Here is an 18,768-nt window from a genome sequence, read left to right on the forward strand (position 1 = left end):
TGGAGGGGACATAAGATATTTCTTTCTGTCTCACCTTCTGGCAGAAGGCTACAGAGAGATTTGGGTGTAAGTAGCTGCTACCACTATTACTATGAGGGCCCAAGACTCACTAGGCTTGCCTCAGGAGTTATCAAAGATATCATGGTGTTTATTGATGTTGCCCCATTAAAAATAAAATTATTAAAAAAAAAGATATCATGGCCATCCTTTCTGCTATTGCTTTATTTAAGGCCTTCACCATCTTCTTTTAAGACCCAAACTTCTCAAAGTATGTGTGAATGAGTGACAAGTATACTGAAATCTTGAGCCCCTCAGCCTCTGGGTCCTGTTGCCTCCAGCTGCAAGCTGTCTCATCTGTTTATTTTATACAAATCGTGACTTTTTGTGATATGAAAAAGGTGAGGACACACCTCAGGATCTTCAATAGGCTTCTGATTGACCTCCCTGACTCCTATCTCAACCCACCTTACTCCATTTCACCTCCATATTGCTGCCTAAATCATGTTCTAAAATATGATTTTTCCTGTAACTTAAAATCTTAAATAGCACATCATCTAAAACCTATTGCCTTCCATTATCACACAAAGCCCTTCAGGACCTGGACTCAGCCTACAGCTTCAAGCATGTCTCCTACTAATTCTGCCTGTATCCTCCTCCCATCACACCCCTTCATCTTATGCTCAGCAATGACACACTATTTAGAATTTTCCAGAGATGTCATGTATTTGCACCCCTTCATACCTTAACCTATACTGGTCTTTCAGCTGGAATGCTCCTGCACCCCACTCTGTTCACCCAGAAAGCTGCTACACACTGGTTAAATAGCTCATAGACAACATGAACAATGGAAGTATGTAGCCACTCAACCCATAACAGGGCCAACACAGTTCCTGACGTCATGAAACTTATAATCTAGCAGAAAATAAGACATAAACCAAATAATCACAGAAATTAATATGATGCAAAGTATAATAAGCACTATAAAGTGCAGAAAGCAAATTGAACATAGAATGTCCTAGATCACTACATGGGTGGGTGGGTGCAAATGTATGCACTTGTGACTAATTTGGTTGCAGAAGCTGGAAAGAGCTTCTTTGAGGAAATGGCATTTGTTGAGAAATAAAATAAGGAACCATTTTACCAAAGTACATGCTGGTTGACTGACTGGTGATGGTGCAGTGGATAGAACATAGACCCAAAATATGGAAGTTTCCAGTTAAAACCCCAAGGTAACCAGGTTGAGCATGAACTCATTGCCTTTAGTATGAGGTTGCCAGCTTGAGCACAGGGTCTCCAGCTTGAGTGCAGGGTCTCCGGTTTGAGTGTGGGCTCATCTACATGATCCCAGTGTCACTGTCTTGAGCCCAAAGGTCACTGGCTTGAAACCCAGGATTGTTGGCTCGAGCCCAAGGCACTGGCTTGAGCAAGGGGTCACTGGCTTGGCTCGAGCCCCCTGATCAAGGCACATATGAGAAGCAATCAGTGGACAACTAAAGTGAAGAAACTACAAGTTGATGCTTCTCATTGTTTTCCTCTCTCTCTCTCTCTCTCTCTATATATATATATATATAATATGCAAATTATATATATATAATATGCAAATATTATATATATATATATATATATATATATATAGAGAGAGAGAGAGAGAGATATTATAAACTTGGTGACTGATAGACAGACTAATAGATTAGCTGGCTTCAGGGCAGTCTGACCTACTGATAACCTGGCTGACAAGCTGGCTACAAGACAGGAAGAATGCGTAAAAGGCTAACAGCCTGACATCCTGACCAGTTAAACTGCCTGGCTGACTAGTCAGCTAGCTAATGGACAGATGGGAGGCTAAGTGACTAACTGGCTGATTGACTTAAGTATGTGACTTCACTTTAGTTTTTCCTCTTAGTTCTTAAACCAAATATAGTCCAATGTTGGTAATAAAGCAGCATGAAAGCAAAATCCTTTGTACAGAGAGAGCCAAACACATCCCCCAGTGGCTCAGCACAGCATGTTAGTACCCTCTCCTCTGTATCCCTGCACACTCAACTGGGCCTCAGCACGAGCCAAATGCAGTTTGCAAAAGGAACAGATTCAGTTTTCTGTCAGCAGGGATAAAAATATAAAAATCAAATCAAAGGCAGGCAAGCAAAGAGGTTGTATAGGTTTTCTTAGAAACCTTCAGAACCAACATTTTAATGATCACAACATCTAATGTATTGCTTTTCCCCACAGAAAGCACTGAAGAGATAAAGCTCAGACATGAGAATAGGAGACACACTGGGGCACAAGAGATCCCTTGGGACATTCCTTTGATGGTTTTTTCCTCCCCTTGTGTGCTTCTGTGGTAATGGAGCATGGTAATGGCCCAGTGCTGTCTCAGTCTTAGTCTGTCTTAGTCCTGGAGAAAAATATTTGCATACTACCTCACGTATGCTCCACTAAGAGCAAGTATACTGAATGAAAAGTCTAATGAAAATATGCCCAAACCATTTTCGCATGGAGAAGGAGAAAAGGAGAATGGAAGTATGGTCAGGTAAGAAAAGGCACAGCGTGGATTAGTTTGACATGCTCCAGCCCCATCTCCTTCCTGGGGTGCTCTGGGAGCTCCCAGGCACCCAACATTTCGGGATGTCAACTAGGAGTGGACCGGTCCTGGGGTAGCCTCAGATCACCCTAGCATACTTAAAAATGAAAAAGATGGGAATCAAGGGGCCTGAATGGGGCAAGGATATCAGACAATGGTCAGTACATTTGGGTTCTTGCCTCCTCAGCCCTGGGAAAGGCTAATTGAGCATAGCCAGCCACTTTGGGAACAAGGCAGAATGTCACTTTAAGGCAGTAGTTCTCAGGCTAGATGCATATCAGAATTACCTGGGATGCTTTAAAAACCTATATACCCTTGGGGAGGTAGAAGAGGGTAAAGGGGGGATAAATGCTGATGGAAGGAGACTTGACTTGGGGTGCTGAACACACAATACAATATACAGCTGATTTGTTGTAGCATTATGTACCTGAAAACTATATAGTTTTATTAACCTATGTCACCCCAATAACTTCAATAAAAATAAAAATAAACATATATACCCTAAAGTTAAAAAGAATAAAAGAGGCCCTGGCTGGTTGGCTCAGTGGTAGAGCATCGGCCTGGCGTGCAGGAGTTCCAGGTTCTATTCCCGGCCAGGGCACACAGGAGAAGCACCCATCTGCTTCTCCACCCCTCCCCCTCTCCTTCCTCTCTGTCTCTCTCTTCCCCTCTCACAGCCAGGGCTCCTTTGGAGCAAAGTTGGCCTGGGTGCTGAGGATAGCTCCATGGGCTCTGCCTCAGGTGCTAGAATGGCTCTGGTTGCAACAGAGCAATGCCCCAGATGGGCAGAGCATCGCCCCTTGGTGTGCATGCCGGGTGGATCCCAGTCGGGCACATGCGTGAGTCTGTCTGACTGCCTCCCCATTTCCAGCTTCAGAAAAAAAAAAAAAAGAATAAAAGAAAATAAAAATCTCTATACCTTAGCCTCCCTCCCAGATATTCTGGTTTAAACAATGAGAAGAAGGGCCTGGGCATCCAATGGATTTCCTCCCTCCCTCCCTCCTTCTGTCCTTCCCTCCCTCCTTTTCTCTTTTCTCTTTCTCTCTTTCTTTCTTTTTCTTTCTCTCTCTTTCTCTCTCTCTCCCTTTATTTTCCTTCCTTCCTTCCTTCCTTCCTTCCTTCCTTCCTTCCTTCCTTCCTTCCTTCCTTCCTCTTTTCTCTCTCTCTCTCTCTCTCTCTCTCTCTCTCTTTCTGTGTTTCTTTCTTTCTTTTCTCCAAACAGGATTCTAATGTTCAATCACAGCTGAGAACTACTGCTTTAAGTGAATAATCTTAGTGTCACCAGACCTGTCCAGTATATTCCCAGAACAGAGTGGCATATCTAAGGGGGAATGAGCCAAGAGTGGATTCTAATTTCCATGCTCCTTGTTAAGAAATTCAGATAGAAAAAAAAATTCAGACAGTCTTTCTTCAGTGTACCCTCTGCAGTGGTGTGCTGATAAACATTTAACAACCATTTCTCTGAAGTCCTGATTTGTAGTGTTTAACAATTTCTGTGGTGAACATATCCCACCACGGCCTCTTTCAAGTTATCAATGACATATCACTGAACACAGAGTTGGGAGAGATGTACCCAGCTGGCTCTTTTGCAGCTGAGCAAGCTGGCTACAACATGACACCCTAAGTATAGACTCCTACTAAGCCCAAGGAAGCCAGCCATTCTCTGGTAAAGAGTTTCTCTGGCCCCATCTTCTCAAATCCTTCCCATTGTGCATATATATGAAGAAAGGCACTGCTCAGTAACCATAAATACTCCTGATATCAAATGCCTTGGGGAAGCTTCTTTAATCCTTCAGCCAGAATTAATTTTGCGCTTCTTTGTACTCTAACTCATGGTACCTGTCTTACGGTAATTCCTTCAGTATGCCATGAACTGATGAACAAAATAGTTCCCTATGGAATAGTAAGCCTCTTGGGGGCAAGGACCCATGGTTCTTCTTTCTTTTTCCTTTTTTTCATCTTTGTATCTCTCACTGGATTTAGCATGCTTCTTGGCAATAGTAGATTCATACTAAATGACTGTCAAATGGAAACCTGAATCTTTTTTTCTCTCTTGATCTTCCTTTTTTTCTCTCACTACTACATCATTGATCCTGCCTCTGTCAATTTGTCTGAGAAAGATATAAATACTGCCCTGCCCATTTCATAGGGCACTGACTTATAACTAGTGCTACATAAGCAGACATCTCTGATTACAGATCCGTTTGCTTTTTACATAACAAAATTTGGGTGTGAGCATAATATTTATTAATCAAATCATATACACTGCTCACAAAAATGAGAGGATCAGAGAACGTGCAGATACTCCAGTACTTTTAGCCTTTTGTATAGTACATTTTTACCAATGAAATAAAAGTTGTTTTGCATCTCATTTGCATAATCAAACAACTTTCTTTGACTTGTTGTTTGCTTTTCTGATGTTCTTGTTTAATAAAAAAATCAAATGCTTCTTTTTTTATCACTTCATATTCATTTTGAAATATTCCCTAGTTTTTGTGAGCAGTATATTTAATGTAATGTACGACAGCTCCTACTTGAAGGAATCTTGCTATATATTTGTTTTCTGTTACCTCTGTACAAATTAACACAAATTTAGTAGCTTAGACACCACATATCCCTCCCTTGCCTCCATGGTTTTACATTATCTTTGCTCCTGTCCATCTGGCAAACTGGTCCAAATCAGCTTTATTCTATCACTCCTCTGATCCAGGGCCTACAGTGGATTCCCACTATTCTATCTCATTGACTCTAAATTTCTTGGACTGTCCTTCAAAGCTCATAACCGGCTTATTATGCCCACCCTCAATCTCTCCAATCTCTTTTCTCGTTATTCTCCTCTCCAGCCAAGAAACTTTGCTTACTGACCTGCACATATGTCTTGCTTATTTTGTGCTTGTTCTCTGCCTGTAAATACATCCCACTTCCCTCTGCTAATCCATGCCTATTACTTCAAGATCCATCTTAAAACACTCCCTTGTGGGGAGACAGTTCTGTCTAACCCCTTCCTATTATTTTGTTTCATGTTCCATGCTATTCTTGTCTACAAAATTTACCTGATTTTAAGTGTTCTTTGTTGGTGTTTTGCTTTTTATATAATACCAGGTCTCATTTGTTGAGAATTTATAATATGTTCGGCATTGTGCTACAGCATTTTACATTTTCTCATTTAATTCTGAATAATAATCTTTTGAAATAGGTATTCTATTTTGCAGTTGAGGAAATCAATACTCAGAGAATTTAAGATACTTCTTCAAGGCTACACAACTAGGAAGTGGTGCAGCTGTATTTGAACCTGGTCTGTCTGATTCCAGAGCTCCATAGAAGTTCTGATATTGTTTTTATTAAATTAGGTCATGTGTCTTTGTAAGTTTAGTTCTCCCCAATAAGAGTGTAGCCCCTACAGGGCAGCATTCATGCTCACAACTGTGTCTGGATCACTCTTATAAATGAGACTAGTGTTCCTCACCTGGGTAATATGCCACCGACCCTGCTTGACCTGATTCTTCTCAGAGCTCTGGACCCAGAAGTGAGTGGATCCCAAGCCTGGCTTTACTAACGAATCACCTAGAGAACTGAACAATGAATAAATCCTGATGCCCAGGCTGTGCCCCAATCTCTGGGAGTAAGACCCAGGCATTATATTTTTATAAACCTCTCAAGGAAATTCTATTGTGCAGCCAATGTTGAGAATCATTCGTAGAGCAAATTTGGTTGAAAAGCTGTTTCTGTGTTTCACACAATTTTTATTTTTCAGGAAGCCACATTTCCCCTGAATGTCTTGGTTTTCCTTCCCCTTCTTTACTTCCTATATGGCTTTCAACCCAACAACACCTGAGGGGAGCAGCAAGCATTGGTTGAAGAAGTAGCCACAGCCAATTAAGTATTAGTTCCAGGGAGGTTCCTAAACCAATGGCATTCCTGTGAATCACAGGTAGAAAAATGAACATATTAAAGCTTTCTGGATTTCACAAAAACAAAAATAAATTATCTGCTCTTTTAGAAACAGCAAACACTTAACCTCTTAATTAGTTAATAACATCTCCCCCTAAAATCCTTTAAGTAAGAAAAGCTGCCCCATCTCTAATAGCTTTCACCAGCTGGCAATCAGGCTTGCTCCTACCCACAATGGTCTCTGGGTGTTCAAATGGAGAGGGTGGCTGACCAAAGCTGCCTGATTCTGCACAAGAAATAGCTTCTTGGCAGTCTGAATGAGCTCATTTATCGGAAAGGTTTGAAGGTTTTGTAAGAGGTGGACTCTGAGAGGTGAAATGGTGACCAAGCTCTACCTGCTCACTGTCTCCCCAGCCTCCTTAGTTCTGTCTTCATGTTCAGACATCCCTTCCTCCATGATTCCAATTGTGTGTGCCGATGACAGGGTTCCCCAGCTGGTGTGCTTATACTCTTTCAGCCTTTGGGACAGTCAGACAGGGTCTGAAGTGGCCAGAGTCTCTAGGGTCTACTTACTTCAATATTCCACATAAATATAAATTCCTATGTGTGCTGACACAAGATTAGGAAATGATGGCCTGGAGGTAGCTCCAAGTTCTCCAGTTCCCTTGCCTTCTGCTAAAGACCTCCAATAAGCTGATTGGACACTACGTAGCTTTCCCTAGCACTGACTGACCTTAATTTGTGGTCTAGATAGCATGTCCCGCAGGGTTGAGAAGGACAAGAAAAATGAGCCCAAACAAATTCAGGATCTGGACCAATTCAGAATAACTGAACCCCTCACCTGACAGGCTCAAACTCTCTTTCTCAAGGTTACTTCTTTTGTTCCCAAGTTCTGTCCCTTGGGAGAAGTAGCCCCCAAAGCCAGCCTTACCTTGGCATCCATGATGCTGGTCTCCACTCGCGCCACGCCCTGGTTCTCCCGAAACAGCTGGATCTTGCTGATCTTGCTGAACTCAGACAGCACAGTGGTGAGGTTGGTTTTGAGGTCAATAACATGGCTGATGCCATGACGGGGTCCCACCAGGAGAGTGGTAGCTGACTGCTTCTCATCCTAGTGCCCAAGTGTGGTGGGCAGCATTCACAGAAAGAAAGGCAGAGGACGTGGAGAGAGGAGACAGGAGAAGGAAATAGAAAACAAGAATCGGGCCAGTTCTGCTAGGAAGTCTGAAAACATCTGGGGCTCAGTGCCAGGACAGGAGGACAACTTTAAGGGGAAAATGGTCTGGGATGGTCCTTTTCTCAGAGCAGGGCCCCAGGTCATCAGTCTCAATGGAAACCTTAGCCTCAGCAGCAGGATGAGGGAAGTGGGCAGCAGCAGCTGATGAGCTCTCGCAAAATTATGAAGTAGGTGAGGTGTTTTTTGTTTTTTTTTCCTGGTGTCTTTACAGCACCTTCTTCCTACCAAGCCCTACAGAATATTCATTTGTTGCTACAGGGCCACTCAAGGTATCCCACCCAGCACTCAGCCTGAACAGGTGGCAACTTGTGTTTGGTCTTTAATACCCATCACTTCCCATCATCAGCCACTTAAACTTTCACTTCTCACTGCTTGCCAAAAGCAAAACAGACAAAGAAGTAACTCTAAGGCAGTGGTTCTCAAATTTTTTGAAGTCTAAAATCCTACAAACAATTGTAGGTGCACTATATACAAATTTCTGAGAAATATATTATAATATTTAAGTCAAATATTAGAGAAAAATAATATAAAGTCCAAGCATGCTTTTATGATAATTAAAACAAATACAAAATTAAATTTTTTCTGACATTAAAAAACATTTTTATGTTACATTTTTTTGAGTTATGCTTTTTAGAATTCGTAAAAAAAAAAGGGTTAAAAAGAAAAAGAAAACAACAAAAAAGTTATCTTTATATATATATAGATACATTCTTAGTAAGATTTAGTAAATTTGGCAGGTTCTGGCACAAATGTGTTAAGTTTTTTCATTCTTGTGTTTATGAAAAACATGAGCCTGATGTGTCCTAGCGATTTCTTCAATGTTTGGGCATATATTTGAAAGGCAAATTCTCATTTCCTCATCAATACATTGAAGAATTCCTCTCTTTTTACTCTTAATTATGTTGAGTGCAGAAAACCCCCACCATAAATATCGTCTTAACCAAGGGTCCCCAAACTTTTTACACAGGGGGCCAGTTCACTGTCCCTCAGACTGTTGGAGGGCTGGACTATAAAAAAAAAACTATGAGCAAATCCCTATGCACACTGCACATATCTTATTTTAAAGTAAAAAAACAAAACGGGAACAAATACAATATTTAAAATAAAGAACAAGTAAATTTAAATCAACAAACTGACCAGTATTTCAATGGGAACTATGCTCCTCTCACTGACCACCAATGAAAGAGGTGCCCCTTCCAGAAGTGTGGTGGGTCGGGATAAATGGCCTCAGGGGGCCGCATACCGCCCATGGGCTGTAGTTTGGGGACCCCTGGTCTTAACTTTACACCGAAGGATAGAAGAAACTTGCCTCCAGTCCTTCCAGGGAACATGGGGGGTAGTGTAAACAATCCAGCACCACAGCTTAACAGCTTTTTGCAACCCAATCAGGCAAGTGAGGTGGGGGGTTGGGCAGACTGTCAGCTTACAGCCAGTTCCCCACACCTCTGTCCCCGAAAAATCTAAACTCCAAAACCCTGTTGGTTTTTTGGTCCCCAACAGGCACATATTTCTCTGGAATACCATAGGGCACACCTGGAAATCTTCTTCTAGGGCGCACACTTTGAGAACCACTGCTCTAAAGTGTTAAGGGTTGATTAGGCACTTAATGGAGGAGGTGTTTCCCTCTCCCTAAAAAGACATTTGCTATTTAATAGGCTGCAATGGCCTATAAAAATTTCAGCAGTGGTAGAGATGTCGGGATGGGGTAGAGGGAAGGAGCAGTAGGCTTTCAGTGATTCACAAATCCTAGTATGTAAATGTTACTTTTGTGCCTTGCGGACTGAATTTTCTTAAGTGGTCCTGACAGGCTTTTTGGTGCCATCAAGCCTGAGCCCTCTGCCAGCCAAATCCATGATATTAGCTTCACCCTGAGGAACCTCTTCCATCTGCTGTAGATACTTTGATAAGCAACTTTCCATCGGTGTGTCCTACAAGCATGACAGTGTGTTCCCGGAGCATAATAGCACCTGGATCTAGTCAGCAAGTTGATTTGAATTTCTTTTCACTGTAGCTCACTATAGTAAACTAATTGGGGACACAGTCTTAGAGGGACCACTAGTCCCTCCCTAACCTGAGAAGGGTGTTGCTTTAGTAGAGGCCTTAGGTAAGCAGAGGAAAGCATGCTGACTCAGGAAGCTTGTGGGGGTATAAAGAAGGGCAATGAAACAGAGAAAGGGTCAGCAAATTCTGACCCATGGGCAAATCTGGCCCACTACCAGTTTTCATATGGTCCATGAACTAAGAACAGTTTTTACATTTTATTATTTATTTATTTGTTTGTTTGTTTATTTATCTATCTGAAGTGAGAAGCAGGGAGGCAGAGAGATAGACTCCTGCATGAGCCCAACAGGGATCTACCCGGCAAGTCCACTAGGGGGCGATGCTCTGCCAATCTGGGGCATTGCTCTGTTGCAACCGGAGCCATTCTAGCACTTGAGGTGGAGGCCATGGAGCCATCCTCAGCACTGGGCCAACTTTGCTCCAGTGGAGCCTTGGCTGTGGGAGGGGAAGAGAGAGATAAAGAGAAAGGAAAAAGGGAAGGATGGAGAAGCAGATGGGTGCTTCTCCTGTGTGCACTGCCTAGTAATTGACCTGGGACATCCACACACTGGGCCGACACTCTACCACTGAGCCAACTAGCCAGGGCCTACATTTTAAATGGTTGGAAAAAATTCAAAAGAATCATATATTGTGATATGTGAAAATTACATGAAATTGAAATTTCAGTGTCCATAAATAGATACTGGAACACAGACACAATAATTTGTTTATGTATTGTTCATGGCTGCTTACGTGCCACAATAGCAGGGTTGAGTATTTGTGACAGGTGCATAGCCTGACTGCAAAGCCTGAAAATTTACTCTCCTTTATGGAAAAAGTTTGCCAACCTCTGAAATTGAGGAAAGGGGACACAAAACAGTCATGGAGGGTTACTGAAACAAATATAGCCTTCTACTTTACCATTTTACCAGAAGCAGGACAGAGCACCATTGAAAGGGAGAGGGAGAAGGAGGAAGAGGAGGGAAGACCTTTATAAATATTTGCTGAGACAGAATGCCAATCCTAGAGCTCTAATGGAGTTCCTCCGGCCCTCCACCCAGCATCCACAGAGGGCTCCCTTCCACCCAGCCCCATTGCTTTCACTGACCAGGCCCACAGTGTTGAACAAAACGCCAGTGAAGGTTGGAAGTTCATTCAGAATTCGAAGATACTGGAGCTTTGCCTGAATTGTGGAACCCTGTGGAAACAACCCAACCAGACATATGAGAAACTTGAGACACACAAAAGCAAATCTGTGTTCTCAGGAAGAAATGCCAACATCTTAATACAAAAACAAGTCAGCAAGGCATACTGTGGGAATGTGAAGAGATCCTTGAAGAAAGTGCAGAAAGGTTTCCATTCATTAGGATAGCTCTTGCCTCTAGCATCCCCTCTCCCTTCCTAAATACTCTGTTTCTTCCTGATCTTTGTTCCTTAAGAATCCAGCTTATTAATTTTGTTCTTAGGTTAATTTCAACACCCTTCCCCAACTATGAGACCCCCACCTCATCTATACCTATCTCCTGATATCCCTTATAGCCAGTAGGTACTGTCCATCCCCAACCGGGGCTCTCCCCTCAATACCTTTTACCCTGAGCATACCTAAGTCACAAATCTGCTCTTCCTACGGCATTTTCTCATACAAAAGTCTCAGACAGTGGTTGTAGCATCCCCTGGGGGTTCCAGCAAGAAACCTGAGAGTCACACTGGACTCCTCCCTCATTCTTTTACCTGAGAAGGCTACTAGTCACCATATAATCTTGATTCCACCTTTTGTCTATCCATCCTTTTTTTCTCTAGCTAGCCCCATAGTCATTGCCTTGATGTCTGCTACTTGTGTCAGTGTAGCAGCCAGTATGCCTTCAGTACTGACAAGCCTTCCCCTAAACCCCTCCACACTGCTTAGAGGTAGCATACTAAAACATAAAATTAATCACATTAGCTGCCTGCTTAAACCCTTTAATGGACTCTCGGCTGCCTACGGGGTGAAGTAGAAATCCTTTCCACAGCACACAAGACCGTTCATAGATTGGCTCCTGCCAACCTCTCCAACCTCCTCTCTTGCCCCCCACTTCTTCCCATCCAGGTATCTTCCTTAAACTCTGTCTTGGCTTATGCTGAATTATTTGCATTTCTTTTCATGTACTACATTCTCTCATGTCCCAAGGGCTTTGTACAGATTTACCTGTCTGGGAAAGTCTTCCTTTCCACAACTCATCTAGAAAAACTCTTATCTGCTCATCAAGACCCTGCTTTGGCATCAAATATACCAGTTCCTGGCCTTTTCTACCTTTCTTGGTTTAGGCTGAGTGTTCCTTTGCATGCTTTCAAAGCACCCATGCTTGTCACATTGTGTTCTGACTGACTGTGGTGTTTTCCCACTAGCTTGTGCCTGAAGTGAGGGTGGAAAACAAGTATTCTTCAACTTTGTGTCTCCAGCCCAAGCACTGGGGAGTCTCAAAAAAATGTTTGCTAAGGAGATGGTTAGGAGCACTAATGTTCTCAGCTGGGATAAAACAATCTAATTAAATATTCACAGCAAGGTAAGAATGGCTTAACTCTCTGGGGAACTATGTATGCATCTTAAAAGAGAAGCTAGTTGGTAATGCAAAGAATGTGGAATGGATGGAATATATGGGAATGACTATGTCTGTGTCTACATCTGCATGCTGATTTCAGTGCCTCTCCCCACAACTCCTGCTTTCTAGGCACAAGCAGACTGAGCTTCACAAGCTTGAGAAGGGCCTGTGGGCTTGGGGGGGTAGGAAGTGGGAGTTCCTCAGAGGGTACTCAAGAAATTCAGGAATGCAGAGCAGTGACCTGAGCCCACAACATGTCACCCAGTGACCCATTCTCCAGGCTATGCCTTGTCTCACCAGGCTGGGCTTTTATTTCCCAAATTTCTCTGTCCTAGGATTGATGAATTAAAAATTGAATGAGGGAAAGAACAGTCACTTTTATGAAAAACATGTGCTACTCAGCGTCTAGTGTTGTCCACACAGCAGATGCTAGCTAGCCAACACTGACTAAATGGGTGAAATGACATGAGAATTTTATCCTCCTGTATCTAGTCTCTTTGCTCTGAGGACTCTGGAATTTCTCAGTGATTGGCCAGTGAGCTGCCCCTGGGTGAGGCTCAGGTTTGGGGAAAACCCCTCTCCACAATTGTCCCCCATATCCAGTCAAGCTTTATGGTACTCAAGTTGAAAACAATGAGGAGGATCCCAAGAAGACCAGACCTGCTGGGAAACCATGCCGGAGCCCCCATGGCCACTAGTGCTTGAGCAGGTGCCCAATGGCCTACTTTGGGTACCTTGGTGCCGCTGCAAGGATGTGTTTGATGAGCCTTCAGTTGCTGAGAGAGAGATTTCCGGAGGTTCTTCTCTTTGATGCTCTGAAGGAGGGAGGGGGGAAGGAAAGGTTCCAAGCCCCACTCCTTCCTAAAATCAGAAGAAAAGTAAAAAATTAACGAGAGAGACAAAGTAGGACAGAGAAAGCAAAATGGTAAGGCAGAAACTGAATCTGAGAGGCATAGATGAAGGAATGAAGTCTGGGAGAAAAAGAAAGACAGATAGGGGGCAGGAGAATAACACTGTCCACAGTTTTCTCATAGAAGCTGTAGCTCAAGGACATCATGGTTTAGGTGTGAAGAACTTCAATTCTTACTCCCATCCAAGACCTACATTCCTGAAAAGCTCAACCATTGCATGTTTTCCATACACAGCTTTAGAAGGGTCCCAGCACAACTCACTCCACATTCTTGAGTGAAATCTTCTGACTAGGTCGAGTGGCTGAGACAGTGATATAGATGTGGAGGGCAGCAAGGCCCAAAAGCATCTCTGGCCTGGCGTCCATTCCAAAGCGTTCTCGGATAACATCGTTCCGACTCTGTGAGAGAGAGTAGTCCACACCCGTTAGTTAAAGGAAATGTTCTCTCCCCACCCACCCATCAACTCCCTTCCATCCTAGAAAAGCATCCCAGTATAAGGAAAACTTCTTAAATTAGGAGAAGAGGAAAGTTCTGTCTTTAGGGAAGAGGTAACAGAGGAACCTCAGGTATCAGAAACACAATTTACTTTATTCAGCAGATATTGAAGAGTTTTCTTCTCAGTGATGGGTGCACACACTGGTGTAAGTGAGCAGAACATTTAGGTCACTGCAAAAGGAAGACTTCTTTTTTTTTCTTCTGGTTACAACAACCCACCCTGCCTTTTCTCAGGGGCCTATACTCACTCCCAGCTCAAATGGGAACAAAGGAAGAGAGACATCGGGATGGGCTCTGTATAGACCTCTGGCCTAGAAACCCAGGATGAGACATGGATTGCAGAGATGGGGCAGATATTCTGTTCCATGGGTTCTGAGGGTCAAAAATACTGATGAGCCAGTCTTCCTTATGCTATCCCAAAAGGGGTACCTTAGAGCTACTGGCCAAGGGTATGATAATTCTCAAACCCTGAAGGTCAGAGTCTCAGCTATCAATGATTCAGCCTTGGTTAGACCAGTTGCCCATTGTGTTGAAGTAGAACCAAGATGAGGTAAGGGACTAGGAAACCATGGTGATATCACTATAGCATAGTAAAAAGTAGAAAAGCAATGCTTCATCAATGATAATTGATGTAAAAAATCCAATAGGATCTACAAAAAGAATTATTATAACTAATGAGTTAGCACAGTTGAAAGATATAAGATTAATATACTAAAAGAATTACATTTCTACATATTTGTGACAATCAGAATAGAAATTAAAAATCAAAACCATTTATCATAGTATCAAAAATATGAAAGAAACTAAGGCTACATCTGTCAAAATGTGTGAAAGACCTTCATTGAAAACTAGAAAAAATTGCTGAGAAAAATTAAAGACAACAAATAAATATAGAGATATAGTGTTCATGGATTTGAAGACTCAATATTATTAAGATGTCAATTGTCTCCAAATTCATCTATAGAGTCAACACAATCAGAATCATGCAGACAAAATGATTTGATTTTGGGTAATGGACACACAACACAATCAACAGTTCAAATGCTATAGAGATATTTACCTGAAACCTATGTACTCTTGTTAATTAATGTCATACCATTAAATTTAATTTTATAATAAAGAATCACAGCATGGTTTTGGTAGAAATTGACAAGCAAATTATAACATTCACACGGAAATGCAAAGGACCTACAATGGTCAAAACAATTTTGCAGAAGAACAAAGTTGGAGGGCAAATACTACCCAATTTTAAGACTTATTATAAAGCTACATTAATCAAAAGAGTATGATGTTGGCATAAACAGGTAGATCAATGGAATAGAAGAGAGTTCAGAAATAGACCCACACATATATAGACAACTAATTTTTGACAAAAGTGCAAAGGCAATTCAGTGGAGAAAGGATAGTCTTTTCAACAAATAGTGCTGGAACAACTAGGTATCCATATGCACGAAAAACAAAGCAAAACAAAACAAAAAACAACTTTGATTAGTACCTTGTACCATATACAAAAGTTAACTCAAAATAAATCACAGACTTAAATGTAAAATCTAAAATAATAAACTTCCAGAGAAAAATAGAAGAAAATATTTGTGATCTTGGGTTAAGCAAAGATTTCTTAGGTATGACACCACAAGCACAATCTATAAAAGAACAAATTGACAAATCAGACTTCATCAAAATTACTGTATTTCCCCATGTATAAGATGCTCTCATGTATAAGACACACCTTATTTTTGGGCCCTGAAATTTTAAGAAAAATCTATTACATAAAGTTATTTTTAATTAATTTTTTAAAATTTATCTATTTTTAATTTTATTTATTTATTTATTTCGTGACAAAGAACGGGAGAGTCAAAGAGAGGAACAGACAGGAAGGGAGAGAGATGAGAAGCATCAATTCTTTGTTGCGGCACCTTAGTTGTTCATTGATTGCTTTCTCATATGTGACTTTATGGTGGGGGGAGCTACAGCAGACCGAGTGATCCCTTGCTTGAGCCAGCGACCTTGGGCTCAAGCTGGTTAGCTTTGCTCAAACCAGAGGAGCCCGCGCTCAAGCTGGCGACCTTGGGGTCTCGAACCTGGGTCGTCCGCATCCCAGTCTGACACTCTATCCACTGTGCCACCACCTGGTCAGGCTACATAAAGTTATTAAACTCAAGTTTTATTCATCATAAAATTCATACAACTTCTTACTACTGTCAAAACTCCCATCCATTAGCTGGTCCTTATCTGTGTCTGATGATGAATTGCTGTCTTCATATATTGCCTTGTCCTCAATTTCATCTATGGCATTTGAAATGCCACAACTACTGTATAAGACACATCCCGTTTTTAGACCCCAAAGTTATCGAAAAAGGTTGCATCTTATACATAGGGAAATACAGTAAAACTTTTGCTCTGTGAAAGACATTGTTTAGAGACTAAAAAGACAGCCCATAGACTGGGAGAAAATAACTGCAAGTAACATATCCAACAAATGACTTGTATCCAGACTACATAAATAACTCGCAAAACTTGGTAACAAGAAAATGAACAACCTCAATAAAAAAGTGGTCAAAAGATTCGAACAGACACCTCACCAAGAAAGATGCATGATGATAAACAAGCATATGAAAAGATGTTTAAAATCATTAGTCATTAACAAATGCAAATGTAAACCACAATGAAATACCACTGCATATTATCGGAATTACTAAAATAAAGATATATATACTGTCAATACCAATGCTTATGAGGATATGGAGAAACTCGGATTCTCATGCATAGTAAGTGGGAATGTGAAACAATACAGCCACTTTGGAAAACAGTATTGGAATTTCTTTAAGAAGTTAAATAAATACAGATCTACTGTATGATCCAATCATTCCAATCTTAGGTATTTATTCAAGTGAAAAGAAAATATGTGTCATAGAAAGATTTGTGCATGAATGTTTATTAAAGCTTTTTTTGTATTAGCCAAAACCTTGAAACAACCTAATTATCCATCAGCAGGGAATCTGCTAAACAAATTTTGGTATATCCATGCTATGGAATACCATTCAACAATAAAAATGAAATACTGATACACACAACAGCATGGATGGGTCTCAAAATCACTATCTGAGAGGAAAAAAAAGACCAAAATAAATCCACATACTGTACAATTTCATTTATAGAAAACTCTAGAAATACAAACTAATCTATTTGACAGAAAGCAGGTCAGTTGTTGCCTGGAGATGAAGACATGAATCACAAAAGAGCCCGAGGAAACCTTTGAGGGTGATGAATATATTTGGTATCTTTTTTTTTTAATTTTTTAAAAAATTTATTTGTTTTTTACAGAGAGAAAGAGTGAGTCAGAGAGAGGGATAGACAGGGACGGAGAGAGATGAGAAGCATCGATCATTAGTTTTTCATTGCGCATTGCAACATCTTAGTTGTTCATTGATTGCTTTCTCATATGTGCCTTGACTGCAGGCCTTCGGCAGAGCGAGTAAACCCTTGCTGGAGCCAGCGATCTTGGGTTCAAGCTGGTGGGCTTTTGCTCAAACTAGTTGAGCCCATGCTCAAGCTGCCGAGCTCAGGGTCTCGAACCTGGGACCTCTGCATCCCAGTCCAACGCTCTATCCACTGCGCCACCGCCTGGTCAGGCTATATTTGGTATCTTGACTGTGGTGATGGTTTTATGGGTATAAACATATGCCAAAACGTACCAAATTGTAAATTTTAAATATGTGCAATTTGTTATGTGTCAATTAGATCTCAATAAAGGTGTTCAGCATAAAAAAAAGAAATAAAGTAAATAATATCATAATAGCTATGTGTGTTGTCAGAAGGGTACTAGACTTATCAGGGTGATCATTTCGTAACATATATAAAGGTCTACTCACTATGCACCTCAAACTAATATAATATTGTGTGTCAATTATAACAAAAATAATTTTAAAAAATAATATTAATTTTTTTAAAGAAAGAATACAGGCCTGACCTGTGGTGGCACAGTGGATAAAGCATCGACCTGGAATGCTGAGGTCGCCGGTTCGAAACCCTGGGCTTGCCTGGTCAAGGCACATATGGGAGTTGATGCTTCCAGCTCCTCCCCCTTCTCTCTCTCTCTCTCTCTCTCTCTCTCTTTCTCCCCCCTCTCCCCCCTCTCCTCTCTAAAATGAATAAATAAATAAATTAATTAAAAAAAAGAAAGAATACAGCTGAAGTCCATATCATCACAAAGGGGAGGGAGAGGGTGGACATGTTTTGTCACCAAATTCCAAAATATATATTTTTTATAATAAATTTTTATTAATGGTAATGGGATGATATTAATAAATCAGGGTACATATATTCAAAGAAAACATGTCTAGGTTATTTTGTCATTAAATTATGTTGCATACCCCTCGCCCAAAGTCAGATTGTCCTCCGCCACCCTCTATCTAGTTCTCTGTGCCCCTCCCCCTCCCCCTAACTCTCTCCCTCCCTCCCTCCCTCCCATGTCCAAAATATTTTAACTAAGATGATCTCCAGAAGTTTGAATGAAGAAACATAGGGCAAATAAAGTGAGAACTAAACTCATAAAATTCATAGAGGTACCACAACTCATTGCCCCCTAAAGTGCTGGTAAAGGAAACCAGGGGAGTTTGAGAAATATTCCTATCACTTTAGGTTTTCAGAAGGGGCAGCAAGGATAACCATGATGTCTCATAGCATATTTCTATCAGAGACATCACCAGAGATGAGTTTTGATAATTTTTTTTACCTTCTTTCATCAAGCAATCTGTATGCCCTATGGACACCTAAAACTCAACATACCTCAAATGAACTAATTTTTTCCTCAAACCCATTCCACTATCTATATTCTCTAACTTGGGAAAGAACACTACTTCTATCACTCATTGAGTCAAAGTCCACCGATTCTACCTTTTAAGTATTTCTTGCATCCCATCTCCTCCCATCCATCACTGCCCTGATTCCAGCCCCCATCATTTCTCTTCTGGACCACTGTGATAACTCCCTAGTTGGTATACTTTCTAAGCACTATGTGATCTTTCAAAATTG

The 18,768-nt window shown here is 41.2% G+C and overlaps 1 protein-coding gene across 1 annotated transcript in view; it reads right to left on the reverse strand.

Moving 5' to 3' along the window:
• FRMPD3 (FERM and PDZ domain containing 3) overlaps window positions 1–18,768 on the reverse strand; it is a 142,657-nt gene that overhangs the window by 20,583 nt on the left and 103,306 nt on the right. Inside the window, exons 10-13 of the mRNA XM_066249647.1 lie at window positions 13,501–13,637; window positions 13,063–13,189; window positions 10,858–10,947; window positions 7,404–7,583 (exon numbers count right to left, since the gene is read on the reverse strand). Coding sequence (XP_066105744.1) covers window positions 7,404–7,583; window positions 10,858–10,947; window positions 13,063–13,189; window positions 13,501–13,637 — 534 coding nt within the window. The remainder of the gene's footprint in view (window positions 1–7,403; window positions 7,584–10,857; window positions 10,948–13,062; window positions 13,190–13,500; window positions 13,638–18,768) is intronic.

This window comes from Saccopteryx bilineata, chromosome X, assembly GCF_036850765.1.
Source record: "Saccopteryx bilineata isolate mSacBil1 chromosome X, mSacBil1_pri_phased_curated, whole genome shotgun sequence".
Taxonomy (NCBI): domain Eukaryota; kingdom Metazoa; phylum Chordata; class Mammalia; order Chiroptera; family Emballonuridae; genus Saccopteryx; species Saccopteryx bilineata.